Consider the following 26,512-nt stretch of genomic DNA (forward strand, 5'->3'; position numbering starts at 1 on the left):
AGTATGTGTTGGGTTGGAGAGAGAACACAATCTCACACTGCGTGAGAAAGGAGCGGCACTCAGTGGGCTGCCCGGAGTAGCAAGGTGGGTTATTAACCCTAGGTTCTGGAGGCTCGGCAGGCCAGGAAGTAACAGGTTGCACGAGACGTAGACTCTGAGAGATGAGACACAGTCTCTGTTGGCCAAAGGAGCCTTACGTGTGGTGCCAGTGAGGGGAAGCTCACCAGAAGCTATTCCCCCCCCCCCATCCTGGTTTACTGCACCGTAACAAGCAGCTGAGGAAGTTGGAAGAAGTTAAGCTACAGTAAAACTACCCATAAGAAAAATATAGTTTACTCAACTCAAGTTACTTTGAAAAAGTAGTTCACTCACTACATCTAAACTATTTTGTGATAAATGATCATATCTGAAATATTTTATTTTCAATCTTTCTGTGATTGTACAGTCGTGGCCAAACGTTTTGAGAATGACACATATTAATTTCCACCAAATTTGCTGCTTCAGTGTCTTTAGATATTTTTGTCAGATGTTACTGTGGAATACTGAAGTATAATTATAAGCATTTCATAAGCGTCAAAGGATTTTATTGACAATTACATGAAGTTGATTCAAAGAGTCAATATTTGCAGTGTTGACCCTTCTTTTTCAAGACCTCTGCAATCTGCAATTCTTGCATAATCAATGCTTAGAGTTTGTCAGAATTTGTGGGTTTTTGTTTGTGTACCCGCCTCTTGAGGATTGACCACAAGTTCTCAATGGTCTGGGGAGTTTCCTGGCCATGGACCCAAAATATTGATGTTTTGTCCCCCGAGCCACTTAGTTATAACTTTTGCCTTATGGCAAGTTGCTCCATCATGCTGGAAAAGGCATTGTTAATCACCAAACTGTTCCTGGGTGGTTGGGAGAAGATGCTCTCGGAGGATGTGTTGGTACCATTCTTTATTCATTGCTGTGTTCTTAGGCAAAATTATGAGTGAGCCCACTCCCTTGGCTGAGAAGCAACCCCACACATGAATGGTCTCAGGATGCTTTACTGTTGGCATGGCACAGGACTGATGGTAGCGCTCACCTTGTCTTCTCCAGACAAGCTTTTTTTCCGGATGCCCCAAACAATCGGAAACGGGATTCATCAGAGAAAATGACTTTACCTCAGTCCTCAGCAGTCCAATCCCTGTACCTTTTGTAGAATATCAGTCTGTCCCTGATGTTTTTCCTGGAGAGAAGTGGCTTCTTTGCAGCCCTTCTTGACACCAGGCCATTCTCCAAAAGTCTTCGCCTCACTGTGCGTGCAGATGCACTCACACCTGCCTGCTGCCAATCCTGAGCAAGCTCTGTACTGGTGGTGCTCCAATCCCGCAGCTGAATCAACTTTAGGAGATGGTCCTGGCGCTTGCTGGACTTTCTTGGGTGCTCTGAAACCTTCTTCACAACATTGAACCGCTCTGATAAATGGTTGATTTAGGTGCAATCTAATCTTACTGGCAGCAATATCCTTGCCTGTGAAGCCCTTTTTGTGCAAAGCAATGATGACGGCACGTGCTTCCTTGCAGGTAACTATGATTGACAGAGGAAGAACAATGATACCAAGCACCACCCTCCTTTTGAAGCTTCCAGTCTGTTATTCAAACTCAATCAGCATGACAGAGCGAGCTCCAACCTTGTCCTCGTCAACACTCACACCTGTGTTAACGAGAGAATCACTGACATGATGTCAGCCGGTCCTTTTGTGGCAGGGCTGAAATGCAGCGGAAATGTTTTTGGGGGGATTCAGTTAATTTGCATGGCAAAGAGGGACTTTGCAAGTAAATGCATTTCACCTGATCACTCTTCATAACATTCTGGAGTATATGCAAATTGCCATCATACAAACTGAGGCAGCAGACTGTGAAAATTAACATTTGTGTCATTCTCTAAACTTTTGACTGTAGCTGATCCCCAAAACCGTTTTTTTTTACATTTAGTTTCATTACAGAGAACTGGTCAACACATTTTTTTTTAGTAATCGCTTGTCACTAAATATAATGCATTATGCTCATGTGTCTCAAGCATGTTATAGAATGTTACAAAACACTCCTAACCAAATCATGTTACATCAGAATCCCATTCTGAATGATGTGTCTGGTATATTTTTTTATTGCACTGTCCCAGAAATTCATATTTGCATATTTTTGTTGTTGTGTACAGCATCAGTCAAACATGGATTTATATTCATACATAAACAACACTCAGCAAGATCACTGAATAATTTTAACAATGGCCCATGTTTATATGCATACACACATCATCTACTCGCAAAGAAGTTGGTTATTGGACTAGTTGTACTATGATTAATTATATTCTACTGAGCCATTTACTTTATGTTCGTATTTTTATTTATTATTACTCTTCTGTGGCATTGAGAAGGAACCTGCAAGTAAGCATTTGTTGGACGGTGTATACCATGTGTATCCTGTACAACTAATAAAACTTGAAACTTGTTTACATTCAACGAGGAGGTTTAATAAAGTGCTCACATGATAAACAGCTCACATGTGCACTGCACCTGTAAATGGTGAGAATCAGAGAGAGCAGCAGCACACACATACTGTAGCCAAAGCCCCTTCCAAGACTTCATCCAACTCTTAGAACCAAGCTTAACTTATCACAAAATAATTTACGAAACACATCCATGAATGATCTACTGCAGAATACCTAGGCACATTTTTGGACACCCAACAACTTGTTTTTTTGTATGGATGAAACAGTATTTTTGTTTCTGTTGTCTAAATTTAGATCAAGGTCTAATTGGAATGATGAAGTAACTGTGAGAAACTTAGAGGTTCCTGGGAGAATTCAATCTGGATATAATTACACAGAGTTTATGTCTCCTTCATTAATCAAATCTATAGTCTGTGTAATTCTTAAGTAATTAATGAGAATATTGGTGTATTGTAAAGTAATGGAGCTTTATTTCATAGATGTGATTGAATTTGTCATGTTTTGTCTTATATTGTCTTGTCATTATGCTTTCCCTTCTGTTCGTTTCCCCCTGCTGGTCTTATTAGGTTCGTTCCCTTTTTCTATCCCTCTCTCTCCCCCTCCCTCTCTCTCCTCTCTCTATCGTTCCGTTCCTGCTCCCAGCTGTTCCTCATTCTCCTACTCAATCATCTAGTCTTTTCACACCTGTTCCCTATCTTGTCCTCTGATTTGAGTCCCTATTTCTCCCCTTGTTTTCCGTTTCTGTCCTGTCGGATCCTTGTATTATGTTCGCCGTGCTGTGTCTTTGTCTCGCCCTATCGTGTCTTGTTTCCCTCAGATGCTGCGTGTGAGCAGGTGTCTGAGTCTGCTACGGTCGGTGCCTTCCCGAGGCAACCTACAGTTAATGGTCGAGTCTCCAGTCTGTCCTCGTCACTACGAGTGGAATTAAGTTTTTTATGTTTTGTTTTCTGCTCTGATTGTCCAGGAGTATTGCCTATTTCCTTTACTGGAATAAAGACTCTGTTTTCGCCAAGTTGCTTTTGGGTCCTCATTCACCTGCATAACAGAATTCTTTCTCTCTCTCTCTCTCTCTCTCTCTCTCTCTCTCTCTCTCTCTCTCTCTCTCTCTCTCTCTCTCTCTCTCTCTCTCTCTCTCTCTCTCTCTCTCTCTCTCTCTCTCTCTCTCTCTCTCTCTCTCTGCCTTTGTCTCTAATTCTCTTTCGGGTTGAGTCCACAGACACAGCTTTCATGGGAAAGATTGTAAACATTATGGCTCGAGTCAACACTAAAAGAAATACTTTGGCGTCCTCTGCTGGCCCGGGCGCACACACACACACACACACACACACACACACACACACACACACACACACACACACACACACACACACACACACACACACACACACACACACACACACACACACACACACACACTTTCAAGGAAAACTATGATATTGTTATTTAAGTTTCAGTTCAAAATACAGTATACATGCTGTCTTATTGTCAGTTATTCACTGATTGCATTATACAACCTCAGATCTTTGTCTCAAAATGCTTTCAATACTTGTGCAATGTCAAATCAAATCGTTATTTGTCACATGCGCTGAATACAACAGGTGGTACAGGTACACCTTACAGTGAAATGCTTACTTACAATCCCTTAATCAACAATGCAGTTAAGAAAGATAAGTGTTAAGAAAGTATTTACTAAAAAATGTAAAAATAGAAAAATTTAGGTTATACACAGGGGATACAAGTACAGAGTCAATGTGCAGGGGTACAAGTTAGCTGAGGTAATTGAGGTAATATGCACATGTAGGTCAAGGTAAAGTGACTATGCATAGATAATCAACATAGAGTAGCAGCAGCTTAATTGATTGTTAATTGATTGGAGAATGAGGCATTGGCCTCTTGAATAAGCAACACAGTGGCTGAATGGCCCAACAATATTTATCTCTGGGGGGGTTGGGTGCAGGGAGCCAATGACTCCTGACTGCTTGTTTTTGTTAATTCTGCTGTGGCCCGTCTTCACACTTGCACACAACAAAAGGGCAAAGGGGTGGCCACAAGCAGGCCATCATACACCTGCCAATAAACCGAAAAGTGCTTAGAGACATAAGATGTATACAGGGAGGAAGCACAGTGACTTTGCAAAGACTATAACCACTACATAGCTTATATCTGTCTGGAGGAGCCATAGGGGAGGCAACAATAATCTTGGTGCCTGTAACAATAAGATTATATACTCATAGTACCTATTTGTTGTCTCAGGAACAAACAATCTCATTTTCAGGTGTTTCAGTGATATATGAAGTTTGTTTGAATAGTGTTAAAATTACTTTTAGAGAGCCTATTGACAAATCTAGCCATAACAGCACCAAAAACGATGACAATGCAATCTCTACAACAGACTGAGATAATCCAGCACGCATTATTTTATTTTTTACAAATTCTTCTTATTATGGTCACTGGTTGAAATGTACATTTATTTTCGTAGCCATCAAAGTATTCGGTCCAGGCCAGCTACGAGCCTGCGTTTCCACAGGAAGCCCAAATCTGATATTTTTTTCTCACGAATTGGTCTTTTGACCAATCAGGTGAGATCTGAAAAAGATCAGAAGTGAAAAGACATGAATCAAAGACGTGATTGGTCAAATGTCTAATTAGTGGGAATTGGGCTGTCTGTCAATTGACGTAGACGTAGTGACATATTGGGGTGGCGTCAGACGTCGCCGTCTGCGTCTGTTTTTGCTGCAGGGTGTCTTGCCACCAAGAGAGGGAGAGGCAAAAGCGAGAGGATTTACTCTGCTCAAAATCTGTTTACGTGAGATAAGCCCCTTTTTGTATGGAGATCTATTAGAAAGTGTCGAATTACTTGAGGCTTATTTGATTGAACATAGTTTAGTCATGTATAAGCTGTTACAAATGTACTGTGATAAGTGGATTCCGTTGGCATTCCGTAAACGTTGAGAAAAACGACGTATTGTGCCTGTTGTTTATGGGTATCTGCCCCTCTCATTGGCTAGAACGGTCCCATCTGCTCTCTTCTGCCTTCACTCATTGAGGACATATATTTTCCATTGTTAGAGCGGTCACTCTGTTATCTTGTCAATATAATGCAGGATTTATCAACTAGATTCAGCCAATGCCCGATTTTTTTTTTTTTCATGAGCGGATGGTCAGGTTACCGGAACCTAATTACTAATACTTTGTAGACTGGAAATTGACCACAAGAAGCACATAAATATATAATATTTGACTAAAGCATAATCACTTCAAACTTTGCTTACATGTGTATATGATCATATATATATATACTCTATTATGCGTGGGAATACTTTGGAACAGATTTCTAAAATACATATATATATATATTTTTACAGTTTATGTCCAACAATAAAACATGTCCGGTGGAGTTGAGCGATGACCAGTGTGGACGGACTGGAGCTCCGACATCACATAAAATTACGTTTTTATTCAAAACGCCTGATTTCCGGGCCCACAGAATAGCCCTTATTACACATTACATTGTTATATGTGGGCTATTCGCTGGCTGCGGAAATCAGTCGTTATGGATAAAAACGTCATTTTTATTAAAATAAAATATGTGTATGTGACGTTGGAGCTTCAGTCCGCACACGCAAATTGTCGCACAACTCCTTCATAAATCGTGGAGTTGAGTTTAGTAGGCTACTACGGTGTATGCGAGAACCTGTTTGTGACGAGAGACGGCAATCGTAGCTGGACGCTCGGCCTGAGAGGTTAATGCCTTGCTGTTTATCGAGAGAACATAGCTACAGGGAGTTTATAACACCGGGTTGGAGCTACAGGCACGGTAAACCACCCAAACTTAGAGACATTGGAGGTCTGTCCTATACAATTGTACATTCCTGCTTCAAGCTGAGTTTGCTTGTATTTCGGCTATCTAACATTAGCTAGGCTAGCTACGTTCCTCCAACTCAACTGACTTGAGATCTTTGCTTGAGGTAGCATAGGATCTTGTTTAGCGAACTAGATAGTAGCTAGCTAATTAACTGAAATAACAGATGAAATAGTTTAACTATATACCAAGTGATTGGTTACTACTAGCGAGCTGGTAACGTTAGCAAGCTACAATATATTTGTTTGAAATGGCTAGCTAACTTTAGCTAACGTTAACTGGTAATGGACCGTGCTATCATCAGTAAGTAATGCCAGCAAAAGATGGCGGACACCTAACCAAGCTACTAGCTAGCTATCCAATTGCTGCTATGGCCTCGCTAAGTAGCTAGCTAACTTAGCTGTGTCTAACCACACCATTGTTTGTTTTCGTCCGTTGTGGTCAGTGTGCCCGGTCTAATACACTCCCAAATGATTGCGAGACAGTTAACTTTAAGTTACATATCTGGCTAGCCATCTAGTTAACTAAACTTAGCTAGCTGGTTAGCTAAAATACACGGAATCACCCAATATTTCTCATGGTCATTAATGCCAACGTCCTTGCAATTTTACTAAAGATTAGCAAACGTTAGCTAGATAAGTTGGGGATAAACTAACGTTAGCTTATTAGCACCTTTACCATTTCATAAAACTAGTTACACTTGACTTGTAGCTAATGTTGTCGGTGTTTTGTGTACTCTGGGTAACTTTTCATGGTTCGTGCCCTAGGGAACTCCATCTAGGGTTAAAGAAATAAAGCTAGCTAACGCTAGTTCCACAGTTTTTTTGTTGCCACACGAATTGAACTATTGATGTAACGTTATAGCTAGCTAACGTTACGATTAAGTGGCTAGTGTCCGTGATGATGCAGGTCTGTCAATGTGGCCTAGAAATTGCCATGGTACTTTACAGAGACTAACTAACCTGTTTGGACACTATTTTGAGAAAATATGACGATTTTCTAATAACAGACACTTCCCTCAGATACGTCATTTTTTTTTTAGATCCTATAGATTTGGCTGCCTTCATTATAATCTCAAATTTGTGTGAGGTTTTGATGACGAACCTAGATTAAATCATTTGTCCTCTGTAGCCCTATAGAGGCCTAAGCTATTTGGAGACCAAGCCTGTGACTTGGGAGAGATTGAAACAAATAAAGGCCTTCAGTTTTTTTCTAAGTGCTCTTCCACACATGTTGGGCTTTTGTGATTGCAGGCCTGCGGGTAGCATCCTCCCATTGACAGTAGTATTGTATGCTTTGGCTGTCACAGTGTGAAGGCATTAGTTACTTGATGCTGTCACTTGAGAAGCTCCTTTGGCAGGCTCTGTCCATAATGCTTATTTTGCCTCTGTTTCCTCCTCTGTTTCACAAGGAAACTGCCATGTGTGGGAATTCTTGAGTTGTTGTCTCTTGCACCCAACTGTGTGAGGCTAGTGGCTCATGCCAAGGTAAATAAATGTTGCAAGTTTAAAAAGGCAATGCTCCTGTTTTTGGTAGATATGTCTGGGTGGGTGTTGTAACGTCAGTTTGTCAATCATTTCTGTGTTTAAATATATATATATATCTCATTAAGCTTATGCAAAAATATATCAGTGTAAACTTTGGTAAAACGGTTAATTGTTTTAGAGTGAAGTCAGTGTTTTGTGCTGGTGTGGTTGCAGGCGTCTAGCTAGCCTAATTTGTCTATTTGAAATGAAGACTCCTCTAATGCATAAAGTCTGCTGCTCCTTGTAGGTCAATCACTTTTTAAATATGAATAAGATTTCAATGCCTTAGTGTTGGCTGAAGTTTGGGCCTGCATGGAGTGAGGCTACTAGGCCTAGATCAGATATCTATATTCAGCCGGGGTCGGGGGCCACCTAATTGGAATACTTGCCAAAATTGCCTAAATTAACTTGAAACTGATTTCCTGTTGTTTTTACAGGCTTATGTCCAACTATATGAAAACTCATAAACAAACAAATAAATATATACAGTACCAGTCATTCCAGGGTTTTTACTTTTCTTTTTACTATTTTCTACCATTGTAGAATAATAGTGAAGATAACTTTAGAATAACCATGTAGAAACCTAAAAAAGTGTTAAACAAATCAAAATAGGTTTGATATTCTTCAAAGTTGCCACCCTTTGCCTTGATGACAGCTTTACACACTCTTGGCATTCTCTCAACCAGCTTCATGAGGTAGTCATGCATTTCAATTAACAGGTATGCCGTGTTAATTTGTGGTATATCTTTAATGTGTTTGAGCCAATCAGTTGTGTTGTGACAAGGTAGTGGTGGTATACAGAAGGTTGCCCTATTTGGTAAAATACCAATTCCATATTATGGCAAGAACAGCTCAAATAAGCAAAGAGAAACAGTCCATTTAAGACATGAAGGTCAATCAATCTGGAAAATTTCTTGAACTTTGTGCAGTCGCAAAAACCATCAAGCGCTATAATGAAACTGGATCTCTTGATGACCGCCGCAGGAAAGGAAGTACCAGAGTTACCTCTGCTGCAGAGGATAAGTTCATTAGAGTTATCGGCATCAGAAATTGCATCCCGAATAAATGTCTCTTGAACTCTGAAACGTCTCAACATCAACTGTTCAGAGAAGGCTGTGTGATTCAGGCCTTCATGTTCGAATTGCTGAAAAGAAACCACTTCTAAACGACACCAATAATAAGAAGGCTTGCTTGGGCCAAGAACCATGAGCAATGGACATTAGACCAGTGGAAATCTGTCCTTTGGTCTGAGGAGTCCAAATTCCAACCACCTTGTCTTTGTGAGACGCAGAATAGGTGAACGGATGATCTCCACATGTGTGGTTCCCACCGTGAAGCATGGAGGAGGAGGTGTGAGGGCGCTTTGCTGTTGACACTGTTGGTGATTTATTTAGAATTCAAGGCACATTTAATCAGCATGGCTAACACAGCATTCTGCTGTGATATGCCATCCCATATGATTTGCGCTTGGTGGGACTATCATTTGTTTTTCAACAAGACAATGACCCAACATGCCTTCAGGCTGTGTAAGCGCTATTTGATGAAGAGTGATGGAGTGCTGCATCAGATGCCATGTTGTACAGTAAGGCATTGTTGGCAGAATAGATGGATGCTGTTCAATGGATGATTAATATAATTCACCCAACACATTTCTTGTTAGTCTAACAAATATTGCTATCAGGTTGTAAATCACAGCTGGCCGTGTACATTGTTTGCTGCTGACAGTCATTCAGGATGCACTGTTTCAGAAGAAGAAAAAAGACTAATGTAACTACGGCTGGGAATGTCAATATAATTAAACTAGCAGGGGCTATGATCACAAATTAGCCATGTTAGGATAACTTCAGTCATGTTTATTCATGTAGCTACTTATTTAGTGAGATAAAAACAGCCTAATGCCGCCAGCTAGCTGCTGGAAGGATTTCATGTCATTGGATGAGTTGCTGACTTTTCCACCGATATAATTTTTTCGGTGGCTACAGCTTGAGATACAGGTGTCATTTGGTTAGCTAGCAAGAAATGTGAATCACTTTGTTAGCTAGCAATGCTTAACTTGAGCAACTGTTATCCACACTTAGAATATCTTTTAGTTGTCAATTTATATTTGGCATCAGTCAAATGGGCAGACACGTTCGCATTCAGTTGTCAAAACGTGGGTTGGGACAAGAAGGCAAGCTGCAGAAGGGCGAGCAGGCTACTATTCCCCGTCGTTTATCAGTGCAATTTTAGCAAGCTAAAAGTTTGAGAGGGTTTATCTACTGTTCCCTTGTTAGATTTTGAGGTGATTTTGCTCAGGCTAACATTAGTTGTTGATGTGCATAAACAGAGCGAGGGAGCCTACCTATTCATAGTTGTTTGGTCAATGGGATTGCAAAGTTCCCAAATGTAAAAGGACTCCCTTGGGATTTAGATATTTTCAGAAATCCATTCAGGTGTGTTTTGTGGCATTTTGGTGAATGTTTTCTAATGATCAAAAGTTACGATGTTACTTCCTGTAAAAACACAGTCCAGTTCAAAATGAAGGATGGCAGGCCTGTGTGGCAAATGGCTTATTTGCATGAAGGCCTACTGGAGCCTACAAACACCAGTTTGTGTAGAGTCTGGTCCTGGACAAGTTTATTTCCTGAAGTGTCTATTCGTTGTCCAAACGCACGGCGGCTTTCCCAATCTATATTGCTATAGTCATTTTCAAGTTTTCATATTTTAATTCTAAGTGCTCGCTTGTCAGAAAATAGAAAAACATGCGCCGTTCTTCCTGAGGCTGTATATGAACAGTTTAAAAAAACATTTAATGTTGCTAAAACACTCAGTTCCACTTTAAATGGCAGCTATAGAATTTATAGTGGACATGTTATTACTCACTGTATGTGTGCAGTTTGTCCATGTGTTGTTTTCCCAAGCAGATGTACAGAGATTTGGGCATGTCTGTCTAAATATAAAATGAATGTCAGCACATACTTTTCCTGTGATTATTAGAATTTGGGTTCCAAATCCAACCATGCTTTTTACTTGTTTACACCAAGGATAGTGTTGTCACGATAGCAGAATTGACTTTGATTCAAAAACGATACAACTGCCAAAAAAAGGCGTATTAGCCAAAGTCACAGACTGGAACTTGATCCAGAAGGCTCTCTTAAGTTCAGTATCATTTATTATTGAAATTTTTGAATTTTTGGATGTATGCATTAATTAATCAATTATACAACTCATTTGACTTTGGGAAACTGACTACCTACATAACGGTCATTTTATTTGAATGGTAAATCTGTAGTCTATTGATAAACTGGGTAAATCAAGTACAGGTGACTGCCTATTCAATAGGAGTGTGCACATTCATTGAGTTACTGAGCTTGTTTTGGCTGATTTCATGGGGCTACAGATGATAAACAATTAGTCTTCCATTTGGGACTTATTGTCCTGATCAACATTTGCGTAGAAGAAGCAACCACGTCTTTTTGTAAAAGTGTGCGCTGTCTCTTGAAGACCCATGACCTCATTCACAGTCAGCTCCAGCAAAGATGATATTGATGGGGAGAGGAAGTGAATTAATACAGTTTTGGTGACTATTTTGAAATCAGCAATATTTTGGTTTGAATATCACAAGCAAAGTACTAGGGTAGTTAATTAATGTTAGGTTCAGCTGTACGCTAGCAAGGAAAGTTGGCCTACAAAGTTGGAAGCTACCATTGTCGTCTAATGGACATTGTTGCGAACAGTAAATAAATCAACATCTCTACATGCCGTGTTGCTTTATTCGAGTGTGTTAACATCTGTGCAGTGTAAGTGGTGATGCAACCAGACTCCCAGTGGGGGTGCAGTGGTTCCTCAGGACAGGCTAGACTGGAGCTAGCAGTGAGCAAGTGGAGCAGGCACGGTGCTCTCAAACTATAAAGGAGACATCGGCTGCGCTGCTAGACTTGATTCTCTCTGTCGATGACGTGTGATACATTTGACAGAAGTACAGAAAGTTCTAGTATTGGCAAAGTACTAAAGTTTTGGTTTAACGTGCAACACTACAAGAGTATTGAGCACATGGTCTTCCTTTTACTGTGTCTGTGTAGCCTAGTTCTAGCCTAGGCCTATATGGTAGCACTGGAAAGCTACTCGCATGCACTATGAATACCAAATATCACACAACCCTGTAAATCGGACCCCCCCCCCCCATGTAACAATACTTTGATTCAAGCATATTTTTGAGTTATTCATCCCATAAGTGAGACAATGTTTCTTCTAGACAGTGTTGCACATCTTTGATGGCTTCCAAGAAAGCAAAACGGTATCTCAGAATTCTAAGAGAAATGTCTTGGTGTTGCAACTGCTCTGAAACACTGTACGATTAGATGCCTCAGTCTCTCTGTCACAACCAATGATGTCACTTGCCTGACTGACTGGCCCTTAGTCAGGCTTTGTCAACCAGCCTAAATGACTAAACACACACCTCATCCTCCCTCTCTGTTCTGTCCTTAGTTTTCCCTCTGTTTCCCTCACCTAAGGACAAAAGAAGTAACCAACTGTACGAGGCTATAAACTAGCAGGAAACTTTGCACCCGGAAGCTGCTTTTCTTATTGCCGGCGATTTTTAATTCCGCCTCCTTTAAGACACGTGATACCCAACTTCCATCAACACGTCTCCCTCGCCACTAAGGGTGATAGAGCCCTAGACCGTTGTTACTCTACCCAGAAGAAAGCATACAAGGCCCACCCTCGTCCCCCATTCGGCAAATAGATCATGACTCCATACTCCTGCTTCCTGTATACAAGCAAAAGCTCAAACAGGAAGTACTCGTGACTTGCTCTGTTGAGAAATGGTCCTCAGAAATTATGCTACAGGACTGCTTTGCTAATGCTGACTGGAACATGTCCCATTCTCCGCTGATAGCATCGACGAGCTAACCACCTCCGTCACCGGCTTCGTTAGGAAATGATTCAGAGATTTTGCCCCAATCAAAAGCCCTGGATTAACAGAGGTTGGTGTTAAGTGAAAGGACATGGCTACCGCACACAACAGCCAAACCTGAGGCCAAGGCTGAGGAAAGGAACAAGTACAAGAAGTCCTGCTACGACCTCCGCAGAGCCTTTTAACAAGAAAAATAACAATATAGGGCCCTATGAAATCCATTTTCTTTTCTTCCCAAATTCCCTTTTTTAGCTTTATTTTTCTGAACTCTGTTTTATGATTTAAGCTAATTTTATCATCATAAAATGTCTAATGTGAATGAATAAAACAATTTAATAAGAAACATTAATGGTGCAACACATTGCACTTTTTTTTTACCAAGGCAAGTGCTTCAATACAGTTCTACAAAGTGTTTCATTTTAAATAATAAAAAGTAATGCAATAATATAGGCAACAATGCAATCGGAAAAACGGGTATTCTTGTGTAACAACTTTGCATTCATTGTTTTTTTTTTGTGAAATTAAGTGTTTCACATAAGTTTATCACAAATAAAGATTCATGCAATAGGCAACCTATGGAACTACCCTTTGAAGTACATGATTGTCAGCCTCTTTGTTGAGCTCGGTGAGTACCTCTCACTTGTCTGTGAGTAGTCTTGTATTTGCTGAAACTCCTCTCAGTTGACAGGGAAGTAGATGTTGGGCACTGCCACTTCTGCAACTCTTGGGAATCTCGCACTCAGGCCCCTCCACTAATCAGCAAGCTCCAAAGCAGTTGAGGGCTTCCTGGACACAGTTCTGGTAGGCAATCCTTTCTTCACTGAGCTCTGTTGATGGGTTTCAGGTGTGTGTGTGTAAGCTTCAATCTGCTTTTCCATGGCTGGAGCCTGCCTGGGATCGAACACCCTAGCCAGCCTGTAGACCTCTGGCTGGATGTGTGTCCCAGTGCTTTGACAATTTTGGAGTCCAAGTGGAATGCATCATGGAGATGGTCAAGCACCTCCCTTCTCTCTCTCTCCAATCTCCATCTTTCTCAATAGCTCATCGGTCTCTGCACTATACCCACATGTTTTTGCCAGTCCGTTCACTAGGTAAGAGCCCAGATCTTCCATGACATTGAATGCAGACACTGCTGTGGGACGGCGGTTTCCTTTCAGGATTGACAGAGCTGTTATCAGTTTGGCGCAGCCCTCCGAGATGGTTACCCTAACAGTGATGGCCTGCACCTTCTCTGTTTCCAGCTGGCTGAGGATGTTTGTGACTGCTTGGGATGGTGACTTTTCTGCCAACAAAAACTCTGTACTGATGAACATGCTCTGCATGGTACTTCACTGCCTCAAACCAGCTATTCCATCGGGGGCTCACTGCTTCAGGAGGTGCCTTGGCCTGCACGAACTCCTTCATAATGAGGAAGCTCCCCCATCTCTTTCTGGCAGGCTTCTTGACGAAGACAGATCTCATCCATGTTACAAGTGATGCAACTTCAGTGTTTGCAAGTGTTTGTAGTAATGCCAGATCTCACCCACCAGATTGATGACATGGCAGAGACTGGTTACATGGACACTGTATCACTCCTTTCAGAACCTCCTTGTATGTCTTCAGTCAGTACGGGGTATTATCTTTGACCATTGCCCAGGCACTGTTCAGTTTGTTGCTGTGGAGTGAGGCTAGTATAACTTGGGAAGTTGTTGAGTAGTTGCATCTCTGTGAAAATGACATCCACCAGAAAGTACTGGTTTTCAATACCTGCAATGAAAGTTGAGGAAACGTTTTACCCTAAAATAATATTGTGACAAAATACAAGTGTAAAAACAATATAGAGATGTAGAGACAGCTGCTGACATTATGCATCGCTATATGATAGCTCGTCGTTTGGAATATCACAATTTGCGTGCGGACAATTCACACTGCGGAATGTAAATGTAGGCTATTGCAATGGTATATTAATAGGCTGTTAACTCGCCAATGATTAGAATGCTGCAATCCCTTGCATCTGTCTCGTCAACAACCACCGCAAACTTCCATCGGATCTTCTGTAGAACGGCAGTCATGTTGGTCGAACACACGGGGCAGGTGAATTTGAGAGGGGCTGCTCTCATTTTCGGGCAACGTTCCTCCCTGTTTGCAATGCTTCACTAGAAACGTTCATAGCTTTTCTAAGGGAATGTCGGACTCGACGCGCACAGCCACAAAGTCCTGAATAAATTATTGTCTTGAATCTGCTGATGCGCTTGCACTAGTAATGGTTGTTTTGAAGAGGCATGTTCTGGCTAACACGGTACTTTTCTTTGTTTTTCACATGGGCTTTAGACTAAGTGTTCACACATTTTTACGGGTCTAATCAATAGTATGTTGACTGAATTTTAAAACAGCTTATTGTCTGACTCCTAGTCCTTTGGGTATTGCTATGCTCTGAATTTAGGTGTGTATGTATATGTATACATATACATATATATATAACATTTTTTTTTTTTACGACGACGTTTTGGTTGACATGTCTCTCAAAGTAAATGCCAAGTTGTTGGGTGATGTAAGGGACCCTCCCCCCTCTCAAAACCCAATCATTTCTTTAGGCCTACTCATCTGTAATTTTTACAATTATTAAATCATTTAGGTTACTACAATTAGGCCCATTTTTGGTATCGATTTCAGCCAAATTATGGGAAAAGCTGCATATTCCACGTTTTAGTTGATTAAATTTTTCTGACCAAATTCTGCTTTTGTCTACATTTTCTGCATAGCGGAAATCATAGGGCCCTAGAAAAAGGTGGAATCCTATCACACAGGCCCCGCCGCATGTGGCAGGGCCATTACGGATTACTAAGGAAGACCCAGCCTTGATCTGCCCAACAATGCTTCTACCAGACTAACTCGATGCATTTTATGCACACCTCGACAAAAACATCTCCGTGCGTGAGCGCTCCCACTAACAAGAAGACTGGCTGATCTCTCAGAGGCCGACGTAAGCTTATTTTAATCAGGTCAACAATTGCAAGGTCGCTGGGCCGGACGGTATTCCAGGGCATGTTCCTAGAGCATGCACTGGACAACAGGCATGTTCACAGTAAGTTTCAACCGCTCCTTGTCCCGGTCTGTAATCCCACATGTCCCAAGCTGACCACCAATCAGTCCTGTTCCCAAGAACTCTAAGGCTACATACCTAAATGACTACTGCCCTGTAGCACTCACCTGTAAGCATGAAGTGCTTTGAAAGGCTGCTTATGGCACACATCCATCATCCCAGACACTCTAGACCCACTCCAATTTGCATACTACCCCAACAGATCCATAGATGAGGCAATCTCATTTCCACTCCACACTGCCCTCATCCACCTAGATAAGAGGAATACCTATGTGAGAATGCTGTTAATTGGCTACAGACCAGCGTTCAACACCATAGTCCCCTTCAAAAATGCATCACTAAACTTAGGACCCTGGGACTGAACACCTCTGTTTGCAACTGGATCCTAGACTTCCTAACGTGTCGCCCCCAGGTGGTGAGGTTAGGTAATATCAGCACAGCGACGCTGACCCTCAACACGGGGGGCCCACAGGGATGTGTACTTAGTCCCCTCCTGTACTCCCTGTTCACCCATGACTGTGTGGCTACGCATGACTCCAACATCAAGTTAGCAGATGACAGCTGCACCTTTGAGCATCTTAATTGGCTGCATCATTGCTTGGTATGGCACCTGCACCTCTGATCGCATGGTGCTAAAGAGGGTGGTCCAGACAGCCCATTACATCACTGGGGCTGAGCTCCCTGCCATCCAGGGCCACTATATCAGGCGGTGTGAAAGGAAGGCCCGGGAAATGTTTTGGCATACTGCATTTTATCTGCATGAGTCTCCTGTTCTGTCAAAATTAGCTCCATCTGCTTTACAATGCCAGCACAAAGGTCCAGTTTGTCGCCATCTTTGAAATATGATATGTAGACTAGAAAGAGGAAGGGAATAATCAAGCCACTGACTGTCACCCTCAAACATTCATAGCGTGCAAAATTCTTGTGGACAGACGCACATAACATAAATGGTAGTGGTCGACAGACTTAGGGATGCGATGACTAACGAGGAACTTTATTCCGGTACGTTGATGTTTTTTCATCACCAGCAATATGGTTTCCAGCCAATTGGTGACAGATTTTAATGTGAGAATTCTCAAATCTGCAGACATGTTTCCATCAGACTTATTGCGTCTGAAAGGGTGTGTGATGACATAGTGATGGGGGGGGGGGGATCAATAGTTCAATATCGGAATATTATTACCAACTATATCGTATCACTTTTGTCAATATCGCAATATAATTTTTTTGCCTGTTGGCTGTACCTGCACCAAAACTTTTGTATATTCTCTTCATAGCTTGTTCTCCAGCTTTTTATATAGGGAGCTAATTCGATTTCAGGACTTATTTGCATGACTGATCAAAACTCGTTTTCTGATGGCTCTCGTCCCTCTGCACTAGACGTATGGTGAGCAATATGTTTGAAACATCAAATCGCAATAAAATCACAGTATCAAATTGCAATACATATGGTATCGGCTCGTAAGTAGCGTGGTAATATGGTATGGTGAGGTCCCTGGCAAGTGTACCTGCCCTATTAGTGTTCATTTAAAAAAATTACGGTTACATTGCCATGTACCGAATACAAAGAAATTCAATGGGTTTAAACTCTTTTTAATTGTTTTAAAAATGGGTTTGTCAACTGTTTATAGAGCAAATATGCCCATTCTGGTCTTGGCACATGCCAATAAAGGCGCTTCCACTGCCGTTCTTGCATAATTAATTTTGCAAACACACAAGTTCCCACCTTGGCAAACTTTTTAATTAATAATTATAAAAAATAAATCAAACATCAGTTAATTTCTGAGTAAATAATTTAATTCTTGCTGACCTCTCGGTCAAACCAATGCCTATGTGCCAGGAGTTTCTCCCGGTCTTTCTGTATAGGCTAACGAAGGCCAAGTTCTTTGCGTTAGTCCACCATTTGGGGTGGGAAAGTGCCTGTGAATGAGATTACCTGTGCTCTTGCCCTCCAACCCCAGACAGACTTCCAGGGCCGAGGGGATTATAAGCTGCTCCCTGGCCTGTCTGGCTGGCAGTATCCATTTTTCATTAGTCAGCCTTCTGAATTAGAGACTGATGGCAGCTTACTGTTGGTCTCTGCTCTGCCCAAGTCCTATGTCTCTCTACTCCTATTCTGTCTCTCTCTAGTCTGAGAGGCCAGGGTACTCTTGATGAGATATTGCTATAGGTATCTGCTATGCTGTCAGATTAAGCAGAACATCACTCTTTTTATCCACAGAGGAAAAAATGGAATTTCCTTTGCAATCTGCACATATAGGATGGACAGCTATGCTCTTTCTCTTTTTAATGCAGCCTGTTCATTCAGCGCCAGACCGGCTGAGCACTTCTGTCTTTGAGGCACGACATCACTATAATGGTCATGACATTTTTGCTGACCATAATTGGCCAGTCAAATGACCGCGGTCACCTTAATAACTGTTTTTGAAAGCAATATTTGACGCACATTTTCTCCTCTACTTCTGACTGCATGTGCTGCCATAGAAATAGAATGAATTGTCGTGTCTTTGGCTATGCCGGATTAAGTGCTATGACATGCTATTCTATAAAATAATTTCTCTGTAATTAATATTATCTGATTGAGCTAATCATGTAAATGTAATTAACTAGTCGGGGCACCATGAAATAATATTTATAGAGCTGTTATCTTCTGAATAAACTCTTAAAGACCTAGTAATATTTTACATCAATAGCAGTAAATATGAATTGTCACCTTAATTCAGTCTCATCTGAAAGTTGTAAATTCTTGGTTATCTGCATGAACCCTGGCTAACAAGTTGAATCAGCAATACAAAATTGAGTTTATTTATTTAATAAATGCCTAACTAATTACACATTAATCATAACTTGATTACAAATTACGTCATAAAGGAAAACGTCCCTAGCGGGCGGAACAGTTATGACTGCTTGTTACACAAAAGAAAGGGGGCTGGGTTTGAGTGAAAGAGCGGGAAGACTGAGGAAGAAAGGGCGACGCTGTGCTATCGTAAATAGTTTCTTATGCATTCTAAATTACCGCCCATTTGGAAAATGCAATACATATTTACTCTGAGCTGCGCTTCGGTAGGTTAGTGGTAGATGGAAGGCTGTGTTGCCCAACCAAGTCCTTTGTCCTTTGAAGAATGTCTGGTGGTAAATTTGATACGTTGTAGTAACGTTGTTGTGTGGTAGATGGGATACTCTGTCTGTTCCTTCCTAACCTGCGTTTGCAGCTGCTGTTGCTAACTCAACAGCTAGGAGGTATCACTTCTGTAGTGAATAAGAGTTCAAAGTTCATACCATTCGCAACCAAAGCTCATGCTGATGTTGGCTTCGTTCTGTAGTTCTCTGAACCATTCTGACATCGGACCGTAGTCCTCGGAACAGGAGGTTATATTGTCGCCAAGGCTTTATATAGGAAGGGAGAGGAGGGCGTGTTTGAAAAGTTTTATAGCCCATGTCCCTTCACAGGGCTCTGCTCAATCAGTGGCCCGTCCCCATCTTATGAAAGCCCAAATCTCACATTTTAGAAGTTAAAATCACATTTCATCCCATCACGAATAATTTAATATTTAAATTGAACAACAATTCCATGTGAATCCAATAACTGTGTAGAGTTTTGTCATCTGATCATTGAATGTCTCTGATGACAACTGAACTGACATCATATTCATTACGTACCACCGCATATGTTCCATTGGTCGGATTACCAGAATATAGTTAATTCCCAGAATCTCTATGTTAACCAACGTGTTTGCAAATGTAACATCAGTAGGGTAGAGAGAGGAAAAAGGGGGAAAGAGGTGTTTATGACTGTCATAAACCTGCCCCCAGGCCAACGTCGTGACAGAATATTGCGAGTGTACCCATAGGAGCAAAGCGGGAAGTAAACGTCTTATTTAAAGTGTTATTTTTTAAAATGGTTATCATGACTGACTTCATCCATAGCCTTCGGTTATACAGTAATTGTGCTAGCCCTAGATATCACGCCGGTTCACCTTTTAAGGTTATGCCAACTATCTGTTCCCCTGTCATGTCGCTGTTACAGCTGGAGGCGTAATGAATCTGCAAGTCTCTTGGTTGTTCTTTCAGCTGGTCAGTGGTTGTTAATCTCAGACATTGGTTGGTTTCCATGGCAGATGCACTCCGTAATGCTGTGTCATTGGTTCTGATGCCAACATCCCCACTCTCCCCTGTACTTCGCTTCCCACATCCTCCCCTAGTCTTCTATCCTCCTCTGGTTGGGCTGCTCTGTGTCTCAAGACTGAGGCTTGGAGGGGATCGGGGAAAGGTTTTTTTAAATCTTGCCTGCCTGCTGGTAGTCTCTGTGCCACTCGGCTGAGCTGGAGCTAATGCAGGGCAGACTCATACCGTCCGTCCCCCTATGCCAGCCAGATGGGTACAGGAGAGCAGTGGTGTGAAGGAGAGGACAGGAGTTAAAAGGTGAGTGAAGGACTGAGAGGCGTTTTGCAGAGGATTGCTAAAGTGCCGTGTAGAAGTGAGGGAAGGGGACGAGTGCAGTGTGTTGGAATAGGGTGAAGTGCCCTTCAAGGTCTTCTGGATTTTGCTCCCTCTCTAATGACTTCCATGAGATGTTTGGATGAAGCCCCGGGGCCATCTATATCAGGCATCTCACAGTTGGAGTGTTGATCTCGGATTAGTTTGGGCCTGAAGATCATAATACATAGCCTATTGATTATATGGAAAAGCGGGACCTGATCCCCCTGGTCTAAAGACAATGGAGGCTTTCTCCTGTCCTGATGAACAGCACTTCACCCATAGTCAGCTGGGAGTCCTCTGGCGCCACTCATCTCAGCCTTTAATGCTCTGAGATGATGCCCTTGCTTGCCCTGTTTACTCGTGAGAGTATTTTACACTTTGAGGCAGTCTGAGACAATTGGTGTGCATATCTGCACTTTAATAATAATGGTTTATGGCTGTTTTCATGTCCTTTTGCTTTGCCAGTGAGTAACATGATTTTCCTGTGATTTTTGTTTGTAGCAATATCAGATGGCTATGTCTGTGTGGTGTTATTCCCTCAGAATTGAGTGGTGGTGGCGTATGTATGCTGACAAAGGATAATTTTCTTAGCCCGCGCTCCATCTCTCGTCTCCATCTGCACCGTTATCAGTTTGGAGCTGCCTGGGTCTGTGGCTCTCAGCTTCTGAGTACACAACTCCTAGCACCCCATCTGTGTTTGGACAGGAAGGGAAGGGATCTTGTGGTAACCATTTTATCTTGGCAGTTTAAGGACATTCATATGTTGTCACTCTTCTTCACCAAACAAACCATACATCAGCACTTTGTTCAGATAAAGAAAGTTCCCCCTTTTTTCTTTTCCCTGTGACTGGTTCTGTTAGGTTAAAGCCTTCTTTGCACAACCCAGATCAGTGTTAATATAACAGCTGACAGTGCATGACTAACTACTCCCGGTCTCCTGTTACAGGGCAATCATGGGCCACGGAGTCGGCTGAGGATCCGGAGGGTTCTGCAAAACGCACTAATCGTGAGTAGGCATGTAAATGTGCCATTCTATGACTTTTTACCCCCCTGGATGTGAGCTCGAGCTCATGTTAGCCAAGGATACGAAAGGTACTGTGCCTTCAGAATGTATCCACACCCCTTGACTTTTTCCACATTTTGTTGTTACAAAAGTGGGATTAAAATTAATTTAATTGCCATTTTTTGGCAACTCAAAATACTCTGTCAAAGTGGAACAAACATTCCAAAATTTGTATAAAAAATAAATATGAAAGAAAAATATATATATTTTATTGGATAAGTATTCAACCCCCCCTGAGTCTATACATTTTAGAATCACCGTTGCCAGCGATTACAGCTGTGAGTCTTTCTGGCTAATAAGCGCTTTGCACACTTGGATTGTGCAATATTTGCACATTCTTTTAAAAATTCTTCAAGTTCTGTCAAGTTGGTTGTTGATCATTGCTAGACAGCCCTTTTCAAGTCTGGCCATAGATTTTCAAGCTGAATTTAAGTCCAACTGAGTCACAGAACATTTCAATGTCGTCTTGGTAAGCAACTCCACTGTTCTATTTGGCCTTGTGTTTTAGGTTATTGTCCTGCTGAAAGGTTCATTTGTCTCCCAGTGTCTGTTGGAAAGCAGACGAAACATGGGTTTTCCTCAATGATTTTGCCTGTGCTTTGCCCCCCCAAAAAAAATCCCTAGTCCTTGCTGATGACAGTCATACCTATAACCAATGTTCCCTCAAATTTTTGACAGATCAGTTCTGGTCTGCTGAGCGCAAGCTTGAACGTTGTGAAAATTCGGTGCAATGCTTCCAGCGCATGTTTACTGTGAACAGAGGCTGTACCCTCTTTTTAAGTTAGCCACAGTAGCCTTCTTGCCCACTTAACTATTTGATCATAATGTAGGCCTAGCAGATTGGCCTACCCATCAAAAACAATGAAGAAAATGAGTCCCGTAACATTTTAACATGTTAACATTTAAAACATGTTAAAATAGCTGTTCTATCATTCAGCCTACAATACATTCTCTGAGATTTAAAAAAACATGCAGCTTGACAGTAACCTGTTTTTGTCCACTTGTCCAGTAGACAAGGTGACAGTGTTTGATGTAAGAAACTACTTTACAAAATAAAAATTAATTATTATTCCCATATCATTACAGAGAATCTGACAGATTATGCCACCCACCAAAGTGTAATTAGTGACTTCACCATGCTCAAAGTTTTTTTTCTTTTTCTTTCTCTCACCCACCTATCAATAGGTGCACTTCGTTGCGAGGCATTGGAAAACTTCTCTGGTCTTTGTGGTTGAATCTGTTTGAAATTCACTGCTCGACTGAGGGACCTTACAGATAATTGTGTGTGGGGTACAGAGATGAGGTAGTTAATCAAAAATCATGTTAAACACTATTATTGCAACTTATGTGACTTAAGCACAATTTTACTCAACTTATTTAGCCTTGCATAACAAAATGGTTGAATACTTATTGACTGAAGACGTTTCAACTTTTAATTTTGTATAAATTTGTACAAATTTATAGATCATAATTCCACTTTGACATTATTGGGTATTTATTGTGTGTGGTAAGCCAGTGACGACAACCTAAATTTTAGGTTGTATTGTTCCGCCGGTTGCCATTTCTGTCAAATGTCTCACGGATCAACTCTGTATATCAGCGCAGCTGATGTCCCCCTTGTGATTATATTGCCCAAAGATTTGGCTAATATACCTTCATTTTTTTTGTTGCTGTGGTGTCATTCTTGGTATTGTGATACCCAGTATGAAAGTCAAAAGTTATTGCAGGGGCAAGTCATTAATGGATAAGGAGTTCAATGTCCGAATACAGTTCATTGTATTGTAATTGGAAGCCCATATTCATGCATTTGGAAAGTCTTCAGACCCCTTGAATTTTCCACATTTTATGTTAGCCTTATTCTAAAATTGAGTGATTAAATTGTTTTTTCCATCTACACACAATACCCATAATGACAAGGCAAAAACATTTTTTTATGTTTGCAAATTTTAAATATTAAACACAATTACATTTAAGTATTCAGACCCTTTACTCAGTACTTTGATGTGCCTTTGGCAGAGATTACAGCCTCAAGTCTTGGGTATGATGCTACAAGCTTGGCTCTGTCAGGTTGGATGGGGAGTGTCACTGCACATCTGTTTTCAGGCCTCTCCAGAGATGTTAGAGTCCGGGCTCTGGCTGGGCCACTCAAGGACATTAAGAGACTTGTCCCGAAGCCAGACCTGTGTTGCCTTGGCTGTGTGCTTAGGGTTGTTGTCCTGTTGGAAGCTGAACCTTCACCCCAGTCTGAGGTCCTGAGCAGGTTTTCATCAAGGATCTCTTTTCTCTGTTCATCTTTGCCTCGCTCTTGAGTAGTCTCCCAGTCCCTGCTGCTGCGAAACATCCCCACAGCATGATACTGCCACCACCATGCAGTGACCCGTAGGGATGGTGCCAGGTTTCCTCCAGACTTGGCATTCAGACCAAAGAGTTAAATCGTGGTTTCGTCAGACCAGAGAATCTTGTTTCGGCAAACTCTCAGTGGGCTGTCATGTGCCTTTTTACTGAGAAGTGGCTTCCGTCTGGCCACTCTACTGTAAATGCCAGATTGGTGGAATGATGCAGAGATGGTTGTCTTTCTGGAAGGTTCTCCCACTTTCACAGAGGAACTCTGTCAGTGACCATCGGGTTCTTGGTCACCTCCCTGAACAAGGCCCTATTCCCCTGATTGCGTTGTTTGACCGGGTGGCCAGCTCTAGGAAGAGTCTTGGTGGTTCCAAACTTCTTCCATTTAAGAATGGAGGCCGCTGTATCCTCGAACCTTCAATGCGGCTGATTTTTGTTTTTGTTGGTACCCTTCCCCAGATCTGTGCTTCGACACAGTCCTGCCTCGGAGCTCTACGGACAATTCCTTCGACCTCATTGCTTGGTTTTTGTTCTGACATGCACTGTCAACAGTAGCACCATATCCAGAGGTGTATGCCTTTCCAAATCATGTCCAATGAATTGAGTTTACCACAAGTTGACTCCAAGTTGTAGAAACATCTTAAGGATGATCAATGGAAACAGGATGCACCTGAGCTCAATTTCGAGCCTCATAGTAAAGGGTCTGGATACTTATGTGAGGTATTTCTGTTATGGTCAATTTAGCAGAAATGTCTTAACCTATTTTCTCATTGTCATTATGGGGTATTGTGTGTGTATATTGATAAATGTTTTATTTAATCAATTTTAGAATAAGCCTGTAATGTAACAAAGGCGACGAAGTCATGGGGTCTGAATACTTTCCGACGACACTATCAGTGTTTCAGATTGCTGGTGACTTTTCTTAGTGTCCCACGTACCCTAGAGAGGTTAACGTCCCACCTGACCAACGTCCAGTGAAAGTGCAGGGCGCCAAATTCAAACAGAAATCTCATAATTAAAATCCCTCAACCATACATGTATTATACACCATTTTAAAGAAACTTGTCAATCCCACCACAGTGTTCGATTTCAAAAAGGCTTTACGACAAAAGCATACCTTGCGAGTTATGTTAGGTCAGTACCTAGTCACAAAAAAACAAACATTTTTCCAGCCAAAAAGAGGAAAAATGTATCACTAACCTTTGCTCTTCATAAAATGGCACTCATAGGACTTCATGTTACACAATACATGTATGTTTTGTTCGATAAAGTTAATATTTATATCCAAAAATCAACGTTTACTTTGAGTTATGTTTTGCCTCCAACATCTGGTGGAAGTGCAATGTCAATTTACAGAAATAATCATCATAAATGTTGATGAAAATACAACCGTTATACGTGGAATTAAATAAACACCTTAATGCAAACGCTGTGTCTTATTTTCAATACAGATACCCGCCATGTTAAAAGTCAGAAATAGCATTATAAATATTCACGTACCTTTGATCTCCCATCAGAATGCACTCCCAGGAATCCCAGTTCCACAATAAATGTTAGTTTTGTTCGAGAAAGTCAATAATTTGTCCAAATACCTCCTTTTCGTTCGCTTTTAGTACAGTAATCCAAATGCGCAGGCACTAGGTCCAGACAAAGTCGGTTATATTGCAGTTCGTAGAAACATGTCAAATGATGTGTGTGTATATAATAAATTTTTAGGATGTTTTTATCAAAATTTCAATACCGTTTCAACCAGAGAATTCCTTTGTCTTTAGTAATTAAAAGTGAAGAGCTAACTCTCACGAGCGCGCCTGACTGAGCACATGGCCTCTGGCAGACCTCTGACTCATTCCATTCTCATTCACCCCCACTTCACAGTAGAACCATCAAACAAGGTTCTAAAGACTGTTGACATCTAGTGGAAGCCTTGGGAAGTGCAATATGATCCCACAGACACTGTATATTGGATAGGCTAAGACTTAACCTACAAACCTCAGATTTCCCACTTCCTGTTTTGGATTTTTTTCTTCTGGTTTTTGCATGCCCTAGGAGTTCTGTTTATACTCAGACATTCAAACAGTTTTAGAAACTTCAATGTTTTCTGTCCAAATCTACTAATAATATGCATATCCTAGCATCTGGGCCTGAGGAGCAGGCAGGTATACTCTGTGCACGCTTTTCATCCGGACATGAAAATACAGCCCCCTACCCCAAAGAAGTTAAGGTTGTCCTCGTTTTGACCACCTTTGTTTTTTTTGTCTTCAGGCTTCCACTGTGGTGTATGACATGGCCACGGCCTCTTCCAGAACGGAGTGTAGCAATAACCACGGACCGACGTCGCAGCTACATGCCGTCGTTGCCTGTGCCAAACTCAAGCGGAAGAAGAGCTTGTTTGGGACATCCATCTATGTGGAGGTGACAGCGGAAGGGGAGTCGCGCCGCACGGCAAAGTCCCACAGCTCCTCCAACCCCAAGTGGGATGAGCTGCTCACTCTGTAAGGAACCCTACCTTCTGTGTGTGTGTTCTTAATGGGTGTCGTGAGTAGCCCATTTAATTCGCTCACCACCTTAATCACTTACTGTGGTCTGTTTGGTATGCTCTAGCAACGTTGTATTCCTTTCTGAATCAAGTCTCACTCTTTTTAGAGTTAGACCAATGGTGTGTTAATTCGGTATGAATCGTTTTCTGTAGTGCTTCTTCAACCTAAACGGTTCTGTACTGGAATAGGAAGACGAGAGGGAGAAAGAATCTAGACTTTTTTAAATATTTAGCAGGATCCAGGCT

At 41.6% G+C, this 26,512-nt stretch overlaps 1 protein-coding gene across 4 annotated transcripts in view; it reads left to right on the forward strand.

The window, feature by feature from the left end:
• The first annotated feature begins 5,234 nt into the window (after positions 1-5,234).
• Positions 5,235-26,512, forward strand: part of LOC123991159 (NEDD4-like E3 ubiquitin-protein ligase WWP1) — a 57,496-nt gene continuing 36,218 nt past the window's right edge. For 2 of the 4 annotated variants that reach the window (XM_046292429.1, XM_046292433.1), the window contains exons 1-3: positions 5,989-6,295; positions 21,271-21,330; positions 25,993-26,222. In XM_046292429.1, coding sequence (XP_046148385.1) covers positions 26,014-26,222 — 209 coding nt within the window. In that variant the 5' untranslated portion in view covers positions 5,989-6,295; positions 21,271-21,330; positions 25,993-26,013. Of the gene's footprint in view, positions 5,285-5,988; positions 6,326-21,270; positions 21,331-25,992; positions 26,223-26,512 lie in introns of those variants that run through there. The other 2 variants (XM_046292432.1, XM_046292430.1) reach the window with 2 other exon arrangements.

Source organism: Oncorhynchus gorbuscha, linkage group LG12 (assembly GCF_021184085.1).
Source record: "Oncorhynchus gorbuscha isolate QuinsamMale2020 ecotype Even-year linkage group LG12, OgorEven_v1.0, whole genome shotgun sequence".
Taxonomy (NCBI): domain Eukaryota; kingdom Metazoa; phylum Chordata; class Actinopteri; order Salmoniformes; family Salmonidae; genus Oncorhynchus; species Oncorhynchus gorbuscha.